Raw genomic sequence first — 16,165 nt, forward strand, 5'->3', positions numbered from 1 at the left:
TAGTTTGCCCAACTCTGCACTAGACCATCCCTCCTCTCTATTAGCAAAGCTCAGCAAAAGCCATATTGCTGCGATAACTTTCCCCGCACGACTGCGTCTTTCTTATGGGCCGCTATAATGAAGCGTAACTGTCGAAGTATGGAACTGGGGATCCGGATTAGAACTCGAGTGCGTTGCTCTGACACCGACTCCCTTTGTGGCCTCAAAAAAGTCTCCTCGTGCCTCTGCTTCAAGTTCTCAAACTTTAAAACGGGGATAATATTTAATGGGATTGTTGGGACTGATTAATATTTGAACATACAGAGCGCTATAGAGCGGCTGCTATTTTATTAATGGAAACTAATTTGGTGGTCGGGGGGTAGCATTGCTAGGTACTAATTTAGCACTCTTCTGGCAAAAACGTAGGCGAGACGGAACGTTGATTTGCAACGCAAATCCTGACCAGGTTTTAGGTGGAGCAAAATCTTGGTCTAATGCCATATAATACGGCTTGATTTAATATTCCACTTAATAGTAATGATGGTGTAACTCATTATATGGTGCCTATTTCAAAGATGTTTTGTATTGGTGAGCTCTTTGGAGACGTGTAGAACCTTATTTTGTGTGTGAGTTGATTAAACACGGCTGATTAATCATGTTTGAACAAGACTCCGCCTTTCCTCTGATTGCATAAAGCAGACTGTGTATCCTGACGCTCTGCTCCTTCTAATGTGCTAGTTGTCGGGATTTAAATGACAATTAGCAGTTTTCATCCATTGATCTCCGTGTCTTATGAACGAGGAAATTCAGGGACTGTGCCCAAGGGGTCACAGCGATTTGGTAGCAAAGCCAGAAATAGAAGCCAGCTCTCTTGATTCACAGTCCAGTTCTTTATCAAGTAGAACACGCTGCCTACAAACAACTAGGGACTGCAAAATATGCTAGTCTGGCACTTACTATATTCAGTCCTGAGCCACTGCTGAGAAAGTTGTGCTATTTGGAGTGGGAATGGTAACTAAGGTCTGATGTCTCAGGGCTCCCGAAGCAGGAAAGCCATGTAACATGTTGCACTGGGAAGATGTGAGTCACTGTCCCTTTTGAACACAGATATTCCTAGCAGTTAACAAATGAACATAAAAATGTAATTAAATGAAGCCCAATGTTTTTGCTTGGCTCTGTGGTTAGGAATGTTTGCATTGGAACTGAGTAGCCCTTTCACCCTTGTGAGCACCCTTCCCTGGACAAACTCTGCAAAATGCCATGGTTTGTGGTGCAGAGCTAAGCACAGGACGCTTTCAGTTTCAGTTTAGTAGGTGTGGTGAGGGAGTTTTACGGGAGGGGACAAAGTGCCAAATATCCAAATAAACCAGTGAGCTGCTCTGAACGGCATGAAGGAAATAAACAGCTACAGTGAAGCACAAATGCGAATCTAGCAGCCCGAGGGAAATGTATTTATACCGCTGTTCAGTGACTCTCTTGTGAACTGGCTTCCTCCGAATTGGAGCCTCTCTAAAACATCTTGCATATTTTTTCCATACAAGGGAAACCTAAATTGGTGCGCTGTAGAGTCACTTTATTCTTTCAGCAGACGCATCAGCTTTACCTGCATTTCCCCTCTGGGCTGACACTGTGTGTTATATATAGATTAATTCCTTCCACAAAGTAACTCGTACCACATTTGATCATCCTTTTTTGCCCACATGGGAGCCTTGTCTTGTTCCTTATAGAGAGTCTGGCTCACACTGGCTTCTGTCTATATTTAACCCCCAGAAGGGGGAGCTTATTTTTGAAAGCAACAACCGGCTCTGACTAGTCTGTTTTCTCCTCAGTTTTCTAGATGGTAGTGGCAGTGGAATAGACGACAGTCCATCCACACAGTTTTCAGAGGTGAGTTTGCTTTTAATGCTGATTTTTTTTTTTTTTTTAAACCCTTAGCTGAGCAAAAAATCTATTTTGGATTTTAGCAATTTTTTTGAATGAAAATTTACATTCGGGGAATGACACTCTTGAAAGCATGTCTAGGAACACACTGATAGGAGGAGGAGATTGATGTGTGACTGACTTATTTGCTTTCCAGCAGATAGTCTCAAACGCTGAATGTGTAGTCGTAAGCCATGCTAGATGAGAGCTTTTTTTGTTTGTTGAGTAGAGGCACACTCCTTTACAGAACAGATGGAATCTCTGCTCTCATCTCAGACACATACAACAAGAAGGTACAGCGTCCCCTTGAGTGAAATTTTGGTCCCAGTACATGGGAGTTGTGCCATTGACTACAGCTGTAGTCTTTAAGGAGATCTCTATAGGAGGCTTCATGAACGTGGTGGGTTTTGAGGAGGGCTTTGAAGTTGATGGCTTGGCGCATGCAAACAGAACAGTTCCAAGCACAGAGCATGGCAGGACAAAGGCTCAAAGCAGATAATGGTGCAAGGAGACAGGGGCAACAGATGCAGAGGGAGTGAAAGAGGCATGATCTAGGGTGCATCTCCTGCAATTCCCTTCTTTCCCCCACATGTAGCAAAGAACAGCAGTGATGGGACTCAAAAGTGGCCTTGTCCAGTCATCTCTCGCTGGCGGGAGTATTGGGAGACAGAAGAAGATAAAAACATAAGAACGGCCACACTGGGTCCATCTAGTCCAGTATCCTGTCTTCTGACAGTGGCCAGTGCCAGGTGCATTGGGAGGGAATGAACAGAACAGGGCAATTAGCAAGTGATCCGTCTCCTGTCATCCAGTCCCAGCATCTGGCAGTCAGATGTTTAGGGATACCCAAAGCATGGGGTTGCATCCCTGGCCATCCTGGCTAATAGCCATTGATGGATCTATCCTCCATCAACTTATCTAATTCTTTTTTGAACCCTGTTATAGTTTTGGCTTTCACAACATCCCTTGGCAATGAGTTCCACAGGTTGATTGTGCGTTGGGTGAAGAAGTACTTCCTTTTGTTTGTTTGAAACCTGCTGCCCGTTAATTTATGGGGTGACCCCGGGATCTTGTGTTATGTGAAGGGGTAAATAACACTTCCCTATTCACTTTCTCCACACCAGTCACGATTTTATAGACCTCTATACTATCCTCCCTGCCCCCGCAGTCATCTCTTTTCTAAGCTGAACAGTCCCAGGCTTTTTAATTTCTCCTCATATGGAAACTGTTCCATGCCCTTAATCATCTTACAATCAATTACAATCTGCATATCTGAGGCTATGTCTACACTACCACGTTTGTCAGTGTAACTTATGTCACTCAAGGGTGTGAAAGAACACCCCTTCGGTGACGTAAGTTACACTGACAGGCGCCGGTGTGGACAGCGCTATGTTGGCGGGAGACGTGCTCCCATCGACAGAGCTACTGCCACTCGTCGGAGGTGGTTTAATTATGTCGGCGGGAGAGCTCTCGCTTGCTGGCATAGAGCGCCTTCACGAGTGATCTTACAGCGGCACCGCTGCATCGGTACAGTTGTGCCACTGTAAGCTCGCTAGTGTACACAGGGCCTCAATTCCCCTCTGCAGTTTCAGCTGAATATAGTATCCATCTAAATGAAACCACTGCTGTGTGCTATTAAACTGCCGTGGTCTACTCCAGCAATGACAGTGAATAAAGTGATCTTTGCTTGTATTTTGTGTGACAGTTCACAAAGAGCTTTGGGATGGTGTTCAGGATGAAAGACGCTTTTGCTCTTGACGGGGTTGCAGGCGAGCGTAGCTGCATTCTGTTCAACAAAAGTTCCAGCTCAGTTCTGATTCTGGGGTGTGTGTTTGGTGATTCACAAAGCAGATCATAATCTTGATTTTTATTTTATTTTTTCTTCTCCTTCCCCTCGTCCTCTGATGCTGAGTTGAACGAGTAGGCATAAAGATCTTGTAAACTGAGCTACTTAGAGACACAAAATAAAGCTGCGGTTTTCCACTCAGACCCCAGGCTGATGAGGTGTCAGTAAAATGTGGATAGTAAATATGTTGAGATTATTCTATTTCCGTCTTACGATATGTTCTGTAGTATCTGATTCTTTTGATACATCTCAAAATGCAGCTGTATCTAATGTCATTTTATAGCGATGTGTCTAGATCACCTGACACTGGTCTATCCAGTGTAAATGCCAACTGCTCCCGCTTCACACAGGTAGCTCTCTTGTCTGACACTACTTGCTTGCTTACACATTCTGAAATCTTTCATAAAAATCTTATAAAATCTTCTGTGCCCTCATAGTAACAGAGCATCAGTTGCTACTAACTGTGCTATTTTGAACCGCAGGCTTGTTTAATCACGAAGAGGCTTTCTAAAAATGCAATAAAACAAAACTGGTTTTGCAGCCTAAGATTGCCAGTTAGCACTTTCAGTTCTGAACGATGCCGTCAGAGGTCCAGGAGAGGAGAACGGGGAGATTCCCTGGCTTCGTGGCTGTCTCTATACGCCCCACTTCTTTCCTGCAAGCGGGTGAAAAGCCAAGGAAATCAAGCCAATTGTGCTGCATAATTTCATTGACTACCCTGAAAGCTCGAGTCCTATGCAAATAGCACACCTGAGCCGAGCGTCTCGGCTTACCTAAGGGGTTGTCACGGAACCGACAGCTGTTCAGTTTAGTAAAGGAACAGGTGGGTTTCGACAGCAAAAGCAGCAGCTGTGTGAGCGAATGGAGCATGCACTGGTGGTGGTATAAACAAGTGGGCCCCCTCCTGGGCACCCCTGCAAGTGGCCCCTTGCCTCAGTTTCCCTCTTGGGTAACTCAGAGGACTCCACTTCAGGCTCTTACTTAAACTGGCCCCCAAGAGGGGTGGTATTCATTACAAAATGCTTCTGCAAATAGTCTGTAACAAAGGTCCCAAAATTTTAGTCTGTCTCACCCCAGTGCATCTAGTCCTTGTTCTTATCATACCCCAGCGTCTTCCGTCACAGCTGTCCTCTTCTTTCCCTCTGTCAGGACAGAAACCCTGCCCATCCTTTTGGGGGGCAACCCTGCTCTTCCCAGCAGCATCTCTCCCAGCCTCTCTGCTGGGAGCATCCCTCGCTCCCCCAGCCCGCTCTCCCTTCCTCCGGCTCCAGCTCTCCAGCAAGGAGATGTCAGCGGGTAAGCCGCTCTCCTGCTCCCCCTGCCTTCCGCCCTCTCTGGCCCTTGGCTCTGGTGTAGAGCCAGCAGACATCTCCCTCTACTGCTCCCCCTGCCTTCGGTCCTCTGGCTTGGGAACACCAGCCAGCAAACCCCGTGTGCTGCTCCCCTGTCTCCGCTTTCTCCCAGGAACCACCATCTCTCCAGCAGCTCTCCTCCCCTGCCTGATTCCCCTATTCTGACTTCTCAATGACCTTTTGTAGCCTGTCAGGTGCTGCCCCACCCTCTCAGTGGGCCCAACAGGGAGCTCCTGGACCGGATCTGGAGAGCTGAGCCCAGTTTCGCTTAATGAGCCAGCTAACCTGTTGCAGAATGAACAAGCTACTGTTTGTTGTCGGCCAGAAAGCTGGGCTTAAACGGATCAGTGGGTCCTACAAAATACGTCGCGCTGTCTGACCTAGACGATTGGCCATTATCACCACAGCTGTCGTCTGTGGTCTGAACTCAGAAGCCTGTTGTCCTAGCTAAGAGCAAAATGTGCTCTTCTGTTTCTATGGAACCTGGCGTTGGAGGATTTCAGATCTAATGCTAATTAGTCACATGCTGATTCACATCGCCCTCTGCGAGGGAGGTTGAATCCCCATTTTACAGATGGAGAAATAGAGGCACAGGGAGGCGGTGTGTCTTTCCCAAGGTCACACAATGAGCAGCGGATGTTATGGAGGCTTAGCTCTTCGTCCTCTGCTCTACCCACCAGAAACCCCTCCTCCCCCACATCCCACCAAGACGTCTTTTTTCCATCGGTGTTAAAACAAAATGCTTTAGTTTTACACATTCGATCAGTAAACCTAGTGCAGTGAAGGGAGCGGAAGCATTGCAGCTCTCCCCTACCGTTGGCAGAAAAGCTAATAAATATTCTGCTGCAAGGTCAGGAAGAGAAAAGAACAGCTACTTTCTCCCTGGACCTTTATCAGCTGATTGGGAAGAACACATGAGCGACTATCTCTCTACGACTCGGTCCAAGGCGATCGTGTTCATTCCATCTCTTTGATACACCGAGGTTCCATCTGGAACTGGCTGAACATGAGACTTTCATGGCCTGGTGTTATCTCCCTACGTGTATCCACCACGGCCCCTCTGCAGCTGGTTTGAAGGTTAGATGCAAGGCTTTTCTGCTTCGATTAGTTCTCCCCTAGCCTTTTTCATCTGCTCCTTCCTTTCCTCACCCCCTCTTTGCCGGAGGCACCTATAATGTTATCTATTTTCCCCCATAGCTGTTCAAGCACTTTTAAAAAGAAGGTAAGTACAGATGGGGAAACTGAGGCACAGAGAGGTTAAAGTGACTTGCCCAAGGTCACGCACTGAGCCAGTGGCAGAGCCAGGATTAGAACCCGTCTCCAGAGTCCTGGTCCAGTGCTCCATCTGCTAGGCTACGCTGACACCCACTAGGCCAGCGCTTTGAGAACTGCATTTAGCTCCATTCTGGCTAAGTAGGATGAATGCTATGTAAGTTACTAAAACAAACATGTAGTCTGCTTTGATAGCTGCGCATAAATCTGCCAGGAAAGAATCAACAAATTAGTCTAATTGGGGGTGATGCACCTGATTAGTTTGGGCTAAATTAAGCTGGTTGCCATGGTTCCCAGAAAATGTCTGGCAAACAATCTAAATGTGCTAAATTGCTTTTCTCAGGATGACTTTGTTTCTTCCCCCTGCTCTGCTCGACGTTTTACAAAGTTTTCCCGAAAGGCAGCTCTTAATTAACCGACTTCGGGGTTAGAGCAGCCCTGCTGCCTCCTTCTGTCCGGTTCCCCAGGCCTGGTATAACCCTGCTGGCCCGTTTTGCAGTACGCCGAGGATTTTTCTGTCACAGCGATTGCAGCTTCAAAGGCAGAGGTAATCTGTAGCCTGCAGACCACAGTAGCCTGCGCAGATGGAGGCCTTTCATTTGTCCATGGGGTTGGCCTTCTCAGACTGCTGACATGCAGCATATCCCGTTGGGTAGCAATGGCTTCTGGCCACTGCTGACCTCTGCCGCTTGGTACCTTCTGTGTAGTGAGTCCCTGATTACTTATCAGATAGGCAGCATGGCCTAGTGAGTAGAGCACTGGACTGGGACTCAGCAGACCTGCTATATGATCATGATATACCTATGTCATAGAACTGGAAGGGACCCTGAAAGGTCATTGAGTCCAGCCCGCTGCCTTCACTAGCAGGACCAAGTACTGATTTTGCCCCAGATCCCTAAGTGGCCCCCTCAAGGATTGAACTCACAACCCTGGGTTTAGCAGGCCAATGCTCAAACCACTGAGCTATCCCTCCCCCCGATGATCTCGGACAATTCACTTCCCTTCTCTGTGCCTGTTTTCCCGCCAGCCTTTGTCTGTCTGCGTAGACAGCATTGTCACAAAGAGCTTACAACACGTGGCGCTTACTATGTGTCTGTACAGCACCTGGCAGCTGATCTTGTATGGGGTCTCTAGGCGCTACGGGGATACAGATAGGGCAGGGAGCGGTGTGTGGGGAAAACTTGTTCTGCCCTTGCAGTACCTGCTCTGGGAATAGAGACTGTCGGTCTTCAGGGATGTCAGACTAATACTTGTCACTGGTATACGGTTCATTTCTAAAGGGCCTTTAGAAAACCACAGCTCCTCTGCTGTTTAGCCCTGCATTTACGAGCGTCCGATATTTTCCCCTCTGGGTCCTGTCTCCATTGGAACAGAAGAAACCTCACCTTTTGGTCTAGAAGTAATCTTAAAATCCATCACACTGGAGAAAGAGTCCAGATTTGCAGCCTCAGAGATTGTAGTCCTCTGTCTAACCCTAGAAGAGATAACGGCAGCGCTGCTGTCCTTATGCTGCTCTCACCCTGAGCCTCTGTTCTGCCCTGGGGGGTTTCTGTGGCCTAGTCAGTCTTGGCCTCTGCTGAGGCTAGTAATGAGGGGTGTGGTGGGGGTGTCTGTCTGTCACCCTAGGAGTGGTATCCTCCCCTCCCTGCTCGTTCCATAGGCTACTGAACGTGAGCCACCATCAAGTGGCAACAGCTTTCAGTCTCTATCGACCTATGTTAGAGTCAAGCCAATGATCAAGAGGAGAGAGATTCCCATGTCCGCTACTGATCCCTTGACCCATCCAATCCCTCTTGAACTGTATTTAAAGCAGGTCTTCCTTTCCTGCCCTAACAGCCTGTGCACGTGTGTTGCATGTGTTTTGGCTTCTCAACAGCTTTGGGACCACTTGGACCACACAATGTTATTCCCAGACTTCAGACCGTTTCTGAGCAGCAGCTCGCTGGATCAAGACAGCCGAGACAACGAAAGGGGCCATCAAGCACATGCGGATCTCTGGGGACCAAGCAGACCCCCGCGGCTGCCCATGACACGGAGGTACAGATCCCGGGGCAGCTCACGTCCAGACAGGTCTCCTGCTATTGAAGGGTAAGTGACGAGACTTTCAGTGTACTTATTGCAGCTTATCTCGGGCCTCCTTCCTGCTTGAGCCGCCAGGCTTCCCCGAGCCTTACCCCTCAGCAGACTGACCCTCCCCCTCCCCCCTGTGGATGACTGGGTCCTTCGTAAAGCCTGTTGGGGCCACTCCAGAATTGGGATTGCTAAAGAGAGGCATTGGGCCCACTGCCTCTGGGGTGCCCCAGTAGTGCTACCAGTCTGGGAACAAGGACACGTACGAGTCGTGACCTCCGAACCCCTGCACGGCAGTGTGGTGCCCTCCCATTAGATTGTGGAGTTGGCCCCGCTGTCGTCTTAATTCTTAACGCCTTGGGCATGGGGCGGGTCCTTAGATTTGGAGGCGGGCGGGAGTATTGGGTCAGAGTGCTTACCTAGACAAAGCCACAGATTGGCACTCCATTCATCAGTGGGGAATCCACCTTCTTCCTTCCATCCTAACCCGCTCTACCTGCCGCCCATTCCTGGGGAAGGGGCTGCCCCTGGGGTCGCGGGGCATGCTGCGGGAGGTACAAGAGCTCTTGTTTCGGGAGGCAGGCAGGACTGGTGCTATGGAGGAGAGAAGGGATTGGAATAGTCTCTTTGGCTCCTAACCCCCGGATGGGAGCGTGGTTGGCCCAGAGGATGCTGAGAGCTAATACAGTAAGAGGTCTTGGTCCTGCATCTGGTGCTGTGGCAGGTGCAGGAAGACTGGCTTTGATCCGCTGAGTATCCCTAGAGACTAGGGCCCAGAGTTTGAAAGGTGTTTCCGCATCGCTGGGCTCAGCGTTGCAGTGCCTAACTGATTTAAGAGCCTAAATCTCATTTTCAAAAGGGATTTACACGTAGGAACCAAATCATGTTGACAGTTGATGGGATTTTTGCTCCTAAGTGTCTAAATCCCCTTTGAAAATGAGATTTAGGCTCCTAAATCAGTTAGGTATTCCAGTGCCTAAAATCCTTTACACAGGTCCAGGTTTTTAACTCTGAGTGTTCGTTCACTTGCCACACCTGCCATTCCCATAACTCCTTGGATCCAGGGCATGTCATTTAAAAACCCACATTCTCCCCCCAAAATCAGTGAAAACTATTGACTCGGAGTCGAATATTTTTCACTCTCCACTTCCTCCTCCTTTAATCTCTGTCCCCACAGCAATGACAGCTATCGGGGTAGGGAAAAAGAATCGGTGTCCTGGAAATCTCAACCCTTTGCTTTCCCTTCCCCACCCCTGGCACCATCTCGGAGAAGTTTGCATTGCTTTAAACACGCTTCCTTCCTCCCGTCTGTTGGGCAGTCTTGGCTCACCCTTGGAGGAAAGATGTACAACAAACGCTCCCAAAAAGTGTGGCTTTCTGAGGGAGGGACCCGTTGATTTTGGGAGGAGCTAGTGGTTCACTGTCCTTCTCTCACTAAAATGTTGTTGCTTGCCTATGTTTTTGTCCTAGCCTGTTTGCTCAATTTGTTTTTTTGTTTTTGTTTGTTTTTTTTACCCTTTCTTCTTAACAGAATAATACAGCAGATCTTTGCAGGGTTTTTTGCAAACTCAGCAATCCCAGGCTCACAGCACCCTTTTTCCTGGTGAGTAGCGAGCAGCGTTTAGCACCACCTCCTTGGATCAGATCGTTGCAATAAACAAGCGTTGTGCTGCAAATCTGTTGTGTCTATGCGATAAACGGCACTCCACAATGTCTTGTGCTGTCAGATCTGTACCCAGCTGAACGGCTTCATCTCTGGGATCCCACAGGATGATGTGCTGTATAAATCCTGCTGGTGTTTGTTTGAATTTCAGTGCAAGAACATTTCTGAGCTGTATTGAGGTTGACAAAATCGCTCCCTTAACTGTTTGCTTCTATCTGCAGGAGTGGAATGCTGCACTCCAATCCAGGCGACTATGCATGGGGACAGAGCGGCCTTGATGCTATTGTGACCCAGGTAAGATTTGCACGTGTGCTGATGTGGGGTGAGACCCAGTTATGCTGCCCAAGCTTTCTGATTTGTGCCTGTAAGATTTTTCTATCTTTCACTTCCCTCTCCTGTCAATCTCACTTCCTTCTAGAGATAATCCCTTTTTCATAGATTTTTAAGGCCAGCAGGGATGATTGGATAACAGAGTGGAGCAGATGACAAATTATAAAATTTGCAGATGGCACCACGCCAGGAGGAATTGCAACCACTTTTGAGGACAGGATCGCAGTGCAGGATGACACTGACAAATTGGAGAACTGGTCTGAGTTCGACAAGATGAAAATCAATAAAGAGAAGTGCAAAGTGCTTCACTTAGGAAGGAAAAATCAAATGCATAACTAAAAAATTGGAGATAACTGGCTAGGTGGTTGTACTGCTGAAAAGACTTGGGGGTTCTAGTGGATCACGCATTGAATATGAGTCAGTAGGGTGATGCCGTTGCAAAAAAAAAGGCTAATATCATTATGGGGTGTATTAACAGAAATAGTGTATGTAAGACACAGGAGGTAATTGTTCTGCTCTATTTGGCACCGGTGAGGCCTCAGCTGGCGACCTGTGTCCAATTCTGTGTGCCACGCTTCAGGAAAGATGTGGCCAAATTGGAGAGGGTGTGGAGGAGCGTGACAAAACCTACAAGGAAAGGTTTGAAAAAAGGGGCATAGTTTAGTCTTGAGAAAAGAAGAGTGTGGGGGCACCTGGTAAGTCTTCAAATATGTTACGGGCTGTTTATAAAGAGGACGGTGACCAATTGTTCTCCATGTTCACTGAAGATAGAAGAAGCAGCAATGGGCTTAATCCGCAGCAAGGGAGATTTAGGTTAGATATTAGGAAAAACTTTCTAACCCTAAGGGGGGGTTAGGCTCTGGAACAGGCTGCCAAGGGAGGTTGCGTAATCCCCGTTGTTGGAGGTTTTTAAGAACAGCTTGGACAAACACCTGTCAGGGATGGTCTAGGTTTACATGGTCCTGCCTCTTCAGAGGACGTTGGACTTGATGACTTCTTGATGTTCCTTCCAGCCCTACAGATATATATGGTTCTGTGATTAGATCATCTAGTTTGACCTCCAGTATAGCATAGACTATAACATTTCATCCAGTTACTGCTGTATGGAGCCCAGTAACTGGTTTGAGTAAAGCATCTCTTCCAGAAAGGCATCCAGTTGTGATTTGAAGACATCAAGAATCCACCACTTCCCTGGGTGGTTTGTTCCAATGGTTAATTACTCTCACTTAAAAAATTAGGCCTTATTTCTAATTTAAATGTGTCTGGCTTTGGTTCTTGTTACGCCTTTCCCTGTTAGAGCCCATGAAGGTCCTTAAACTCCATCAAGTCCCCTTTGGATCTTCTTTGATAAGCTAAACAGTCTGTTTTAGTCTCTCACTGTAAGGCATTAATTTCAGCCCTTAAATCATTTTTGAGGCTAATGATTTTGAGAGCAGCGGATCCACAGTTCCACAACCATCAGCCCCACCTCCGGCTCCTCAGTACCTCGTCTGAGAACACCCCTCGCTAGTGTTGCATGTAGTAATTTGATGCAGCTCTGTGTTTCATTCTGACTCATCTGAGTTATCACCACAAACGTCTTGGCACCAGGGGATCCTGATTATGGCAGCAATGAGGCTGCTAATGCTTTAAGCTATTTTTAATGATCGTCTAGAACACTCACAGGGACGAGGGTAAAGGAGGAGGAATTGGTTTTGATCATTTTTGCTTCATCTCTGCTTGTAAAGCTGGGCTGGTTCTTAGCAAAAGGGATGGGGAGATGGGTCAGGATACCTGGGTTCCCAGCTCTGCTGCTGACTGGCTGTGAGACTTTGGGTGAATCTCTTCTTTCTATGCCTTGTTTTCCCCTGTATAAAACAGGGATATCGATCTCCTTGTGGGAATGGGGCAGCGTTGAGGCTTAATTACTGTACTGCTAATGCAGAGGCTCTTTGAGGGCTTCGTATGAAAGCCGATGTTGAAGTGTATATTGTTTCATCTCCTTGCCTTTCGTGAGAGCCAATTCTAGCTGTGTAGCTATCTGCTAGGAAGGTTGCAAGTTCCTTGCAACAGTCCTGCAAACCTTAACGATAGCAAAGCTAACTTCTTATCACTTATTTGTCTGACCGTAGCGCCCAGGTATCGGTTGTGCTAGGTTCTGTACAAACGCACAACAAAAAGACAGTCCCGGCATTGCGTTGAAGATTTCAGTTCTCTGCATAGATCCCTGTTCAGACAGATGCAGCTTTTATGTCTCGAGAGCTACAGAGCCTTCTGAAGCTATGAGTTACCGATTGCCTTCTGCCCACTAGGGACTGTGCATCTTGGTTGGAGGAGAATAGGGTCAATTCCTTTCCCATCACCACCCCACAAGCTCTTTTTTGGCTAATATGAGAACAGAAGGGGCTGGCTTGGGAGTGGAGCCAAATCTCTGGAGGGCGATGACTCCCCTGTCTTGGAGAGGATGAGCAACAAGAACATTTTGTGGTAGCTAATCCTGCTGTTGTCAAGCACCTCGTGAACATGGCGTGCAGGCCATCTGCCGTCGTTCGCCACTAGCCACGGCTTTACAAACTGCCTCACAAACGCATCTTGCTCTCCTTCGTCACAGCTTCCTCAAAGGAGCCCACATCCCACGTGTCCAGGGGAGGGGGCTTGGAGAGAGTCTCATTATGGTCATCAGGTGCCGTTTGCTGACATCACCTCCCCCTCTATTCCACAAGCAGCAGTCTGGTTTCTGTGTGGACGTACAGCTCCTCTCGGCTCTGCCTCCATCCCGTGTCTGGAGGGGGCGAGCGACGGGGGTCGATATCACCTCAGTCATTTTATTGCGGTGTCATTACTGGGCTAGAGTGGGACCACTTGTAATCTCCTCTCTTCGTGGCCTGCCCAAGTCCCAGCGTGTGCAGAACACTGCTGTGTATCTTCTTATGCCCACCAGGCAGCACAATATCTTTCTCCAACCCTCCAGTCGCGAGACACCTCTGTCAACTCCCTTTCAGTCCAGTATCCTTCTCCATTCCCTCCAGCCTGTCTCTTGGTTTTTTCTTCTCCTCCCCACCCTGCTCATACAGCACTGGCTCCCTGCTGTGGTCCGAGAGCCTTCTCCTCTGCAGTTTGTGCCAGATGCAGTTTACCTGCATCCATTTAACTTCAGATGCCGTCTGAAAACCTCCCTATCCTGTAGCTAGCGACTAGCCTATGTTTTATGGTGCAGCTCCCTCCCTGGCCTGGTTAATGTGGTGGAGTAGTGTGGAGGCACAGCTTGAATGAGAGGTATTCCACAAGACAAGGCTGGGTTGCGTTCTAAAACATGGTGTGTTTGTCATCCCCTTGCAGCTTTTAGGACAGTTGGAAAACACAGGACCGCCCCCAGCTGACAAAGAGAAGATCACCTCTCTTCCAACGGTGACAGTAACTCAGGAACAAGTCGGTGGGTTAAGTCCGATATCTGGTCTTTCCTCCCATGTCTGGTAATGCTTGACGTCCTGCTGTGTGTCTTCTACCATTTGAATGCATTGATAGATCCACACTGGTGCTCATCCGTGGGTCCTGAAGGCTTTTCTGACTTTTCCCTTAAGCCTCCCTACGTTAATGATTAGACTCTTTGCCTCCACCACTGCCTGCTACTTCCCATTCAGTTGTGTGTTGTGTGCACCCTCGAACATCTGGTCCACCATCTAGCTGAGTCGCTCAGCTCAAGCAACGGAGGGTTGTGATTTTTTTTTTAGCTCTGGAGGTTCTGCTGACACCTCGGGCTACCCTGACTGTGGTGGTGGGCCTGCTTGGATCCCTTGTCTCAACTGCCCTCCCAAAAGCTAAAATGGTCTGAATTGAATGAGTAGCAGGCGTTGGTTGGTAAAGTCAAGGCTTCGGACTGACAGCGGCATGCATAGTGCATGTGGTATGTTGCACTTATCCAGTCATGAGAAACACGCCTTTTGCTGCTGTTTTAACTTACCTCCTTCTATTTACGTTTGTTGTTACCTCCTGTTTATCAGATCCAAGGGGGGGCTTGCATGTCACGTCTCCTTTCACAGCTGGTAAATACAACGGTGAACAGATTCCTACCGAACTGCTCCTAAATCCTCTATAAAATGTGGGTGTAAAGATCACCGGTTCCTTTGACATACTTGACAGCAAAGAATTGTGTGTGTTTCATGAGTGCTCACGGTTTCACTGTTGGTTCAGCAAGGTTTTGTTTTATTTTTAGTGTGTTTGCAGACGTGTGTGACTCACAAAGTTGCAGTCTGGATTCTTTTCCCCCTATAAGCTAATGTGTTCCCTGAAACTAAAATTGTTTGAAGACGCACTGTTTCATTTACCCCCCCCCAAAAAAAAAAAATCTGTTTCCATGGTATCTGTTTTTGTCTGGATCTTTTTATATGCACGAGTTTTAGTCTCATTTATGGAGACTAAAGAGGAGCGTGTATCTCCATATTATAATATCTCCTGCAAAGCAACAGCAGAGTCTGCCCCGTGTCTGTGAGCTAGCTGAGCATCTGTTGTGCTACCTGGCAACTGAGTCGGGAATTAATGTGCAGGTTCAGTGTCTCTGCTGGCAAAGGACGCAAGCTAGGAAATGTGTTTGGTGCTGGAGTTGCAGTGTCAGTGCAGCGCTAGTGGTGACAGGAGAGCAGCTCTCAGTGTCCAAACTGGGATTGCTATGTAGCCAACGTGCTCCTTTCCTGGGGAGGAAGAATCACTAATCCTAATTCCATAGCAGCATTGCAAAATTAACGTAAGAACAGCCATAACTGGGTCAGATCAATGGTCCATCTAGCCCATATCCTGTCTTCTAACAGTGGTCAATGCCAAGTGCTTCAGAGGGAATGAACAGAACAGGTAATTGTGAGTGATCCATCCCCGTCATCCACTCTCCGCTTTTGGCAGAGACTAGGGACGCTCAGAGCATGGAGTTGCATCCCTGACCATCTTGGCTAATAGCCATTGATGGACCTATCCTCCATGAACTTACCTCGTTCTTTTTTGAACTCTCTTATAGTTTTGGCCTTCACAACATCCCCTGGCAATGAGCTCCACAGGTTGACTGTGTGTTGGGTGAAGAAGTACTTTCTTATGTTTGTTTTGATTTCATTGGGTGACCCCTAGTTCTTGTGTTGGTGTTGTTGGCACTGTCCTACGCGAGTGAGTTTGTTAATAGACAAGTAAAATGCCCTTAGTTTGATTTTCATTATCGGTCATCTTTTGTGCCAGCCTGGTAAATGTTAGCGTCCACTATAGGCTGTATAGTCCCCAAGGCCCTATATCGGAAGGTCTTTAATAGCACTTTGCAGAGCATTAACTATGTAAAAAAGTCCATTGTGGCCCCAACATCAAATATAAAGCGGACTGTAAGCCATTAAAATAGCTGAATGTTCTCCCTTCCCATGTATGTATTGGAGTCCAGCCATCAGGAAACAGTAACTATAAAAACAAAAAGTTATAATAAAAATAAAATTTGAAAATGGACTCGCCAAGGCCATAAAAACGTCAATAAAATAATGGCAAAGGCATTTTAGAAATGAGAAATTTACTGCCCTAGGGCTCGATCCTACAAACACTGTGTCACTTCACTCCTGCGAGTAATCCCATTGACAGAACTAGAAACCACCATCCAGCTCAGACCCTCCTTCCCTAGTTCTAAACTCCTCCTCCCCGTCTATAGGACCTTTCCTGTGCTGAATCGCCCCCACCCACATTTATTCTGTTTATCAGTGCGGGGTGTCCAGTATCTGTTCTCAGTTACTGTCG

At 47.5% G+C, this 16,165-nt stretch overlaps 1 protein-coding gene across 1 annotated transcript in view; it reads left to right on the forward strand.

The window, feature by feature from the left end:
- RNF115 (ring finger protein 115) overlaps positions 1-16,165 on the forward strand; it is a 40,724-nt gene that overhangs the window by 20,001 nt on the left and 4,558 nt on the right. Inside the window, exons 3-7 of the mRNA XM_029912464.1 lie at positions 1,809-1,866; positions 8,246-8,457; positions 9,971-10,042; positions 10,324-10,396; positions 13,751-13,885. Of these exons, the coding sequence (XP_029768324.1) occupies positions 1,809-1,866; positions 8,246-8,457; positions 9,971-10,042; positions 10,324-10,396; positions 13,751-13,885 (550 nt within the window). The remainder of the gene's footprint in view (positions 1-1,808; positions 1,867-8,245; positions 8,458-9,970; positions 10,043-10,323; positions 10,397-13,750; positions 13,886-16,165) is intronic.

The sequence above is a fragment of the Terrapene carolina genome, unplaced genomic scaffold (genome assembly GCF_002925995.2).
Source record: "Terrapene carolina triunguis isolate 2854851 unplaced genomic scaffold, T_m_triunguis-2.0 Scaffold227, whole genome shotgun sequence".
In the NCBI taxonomy this organism is placed as follows: Eukaryota; Metazoa; Chordata; order Testudines; family Emydidae; genus Terrapene; species Terrapene triunguis.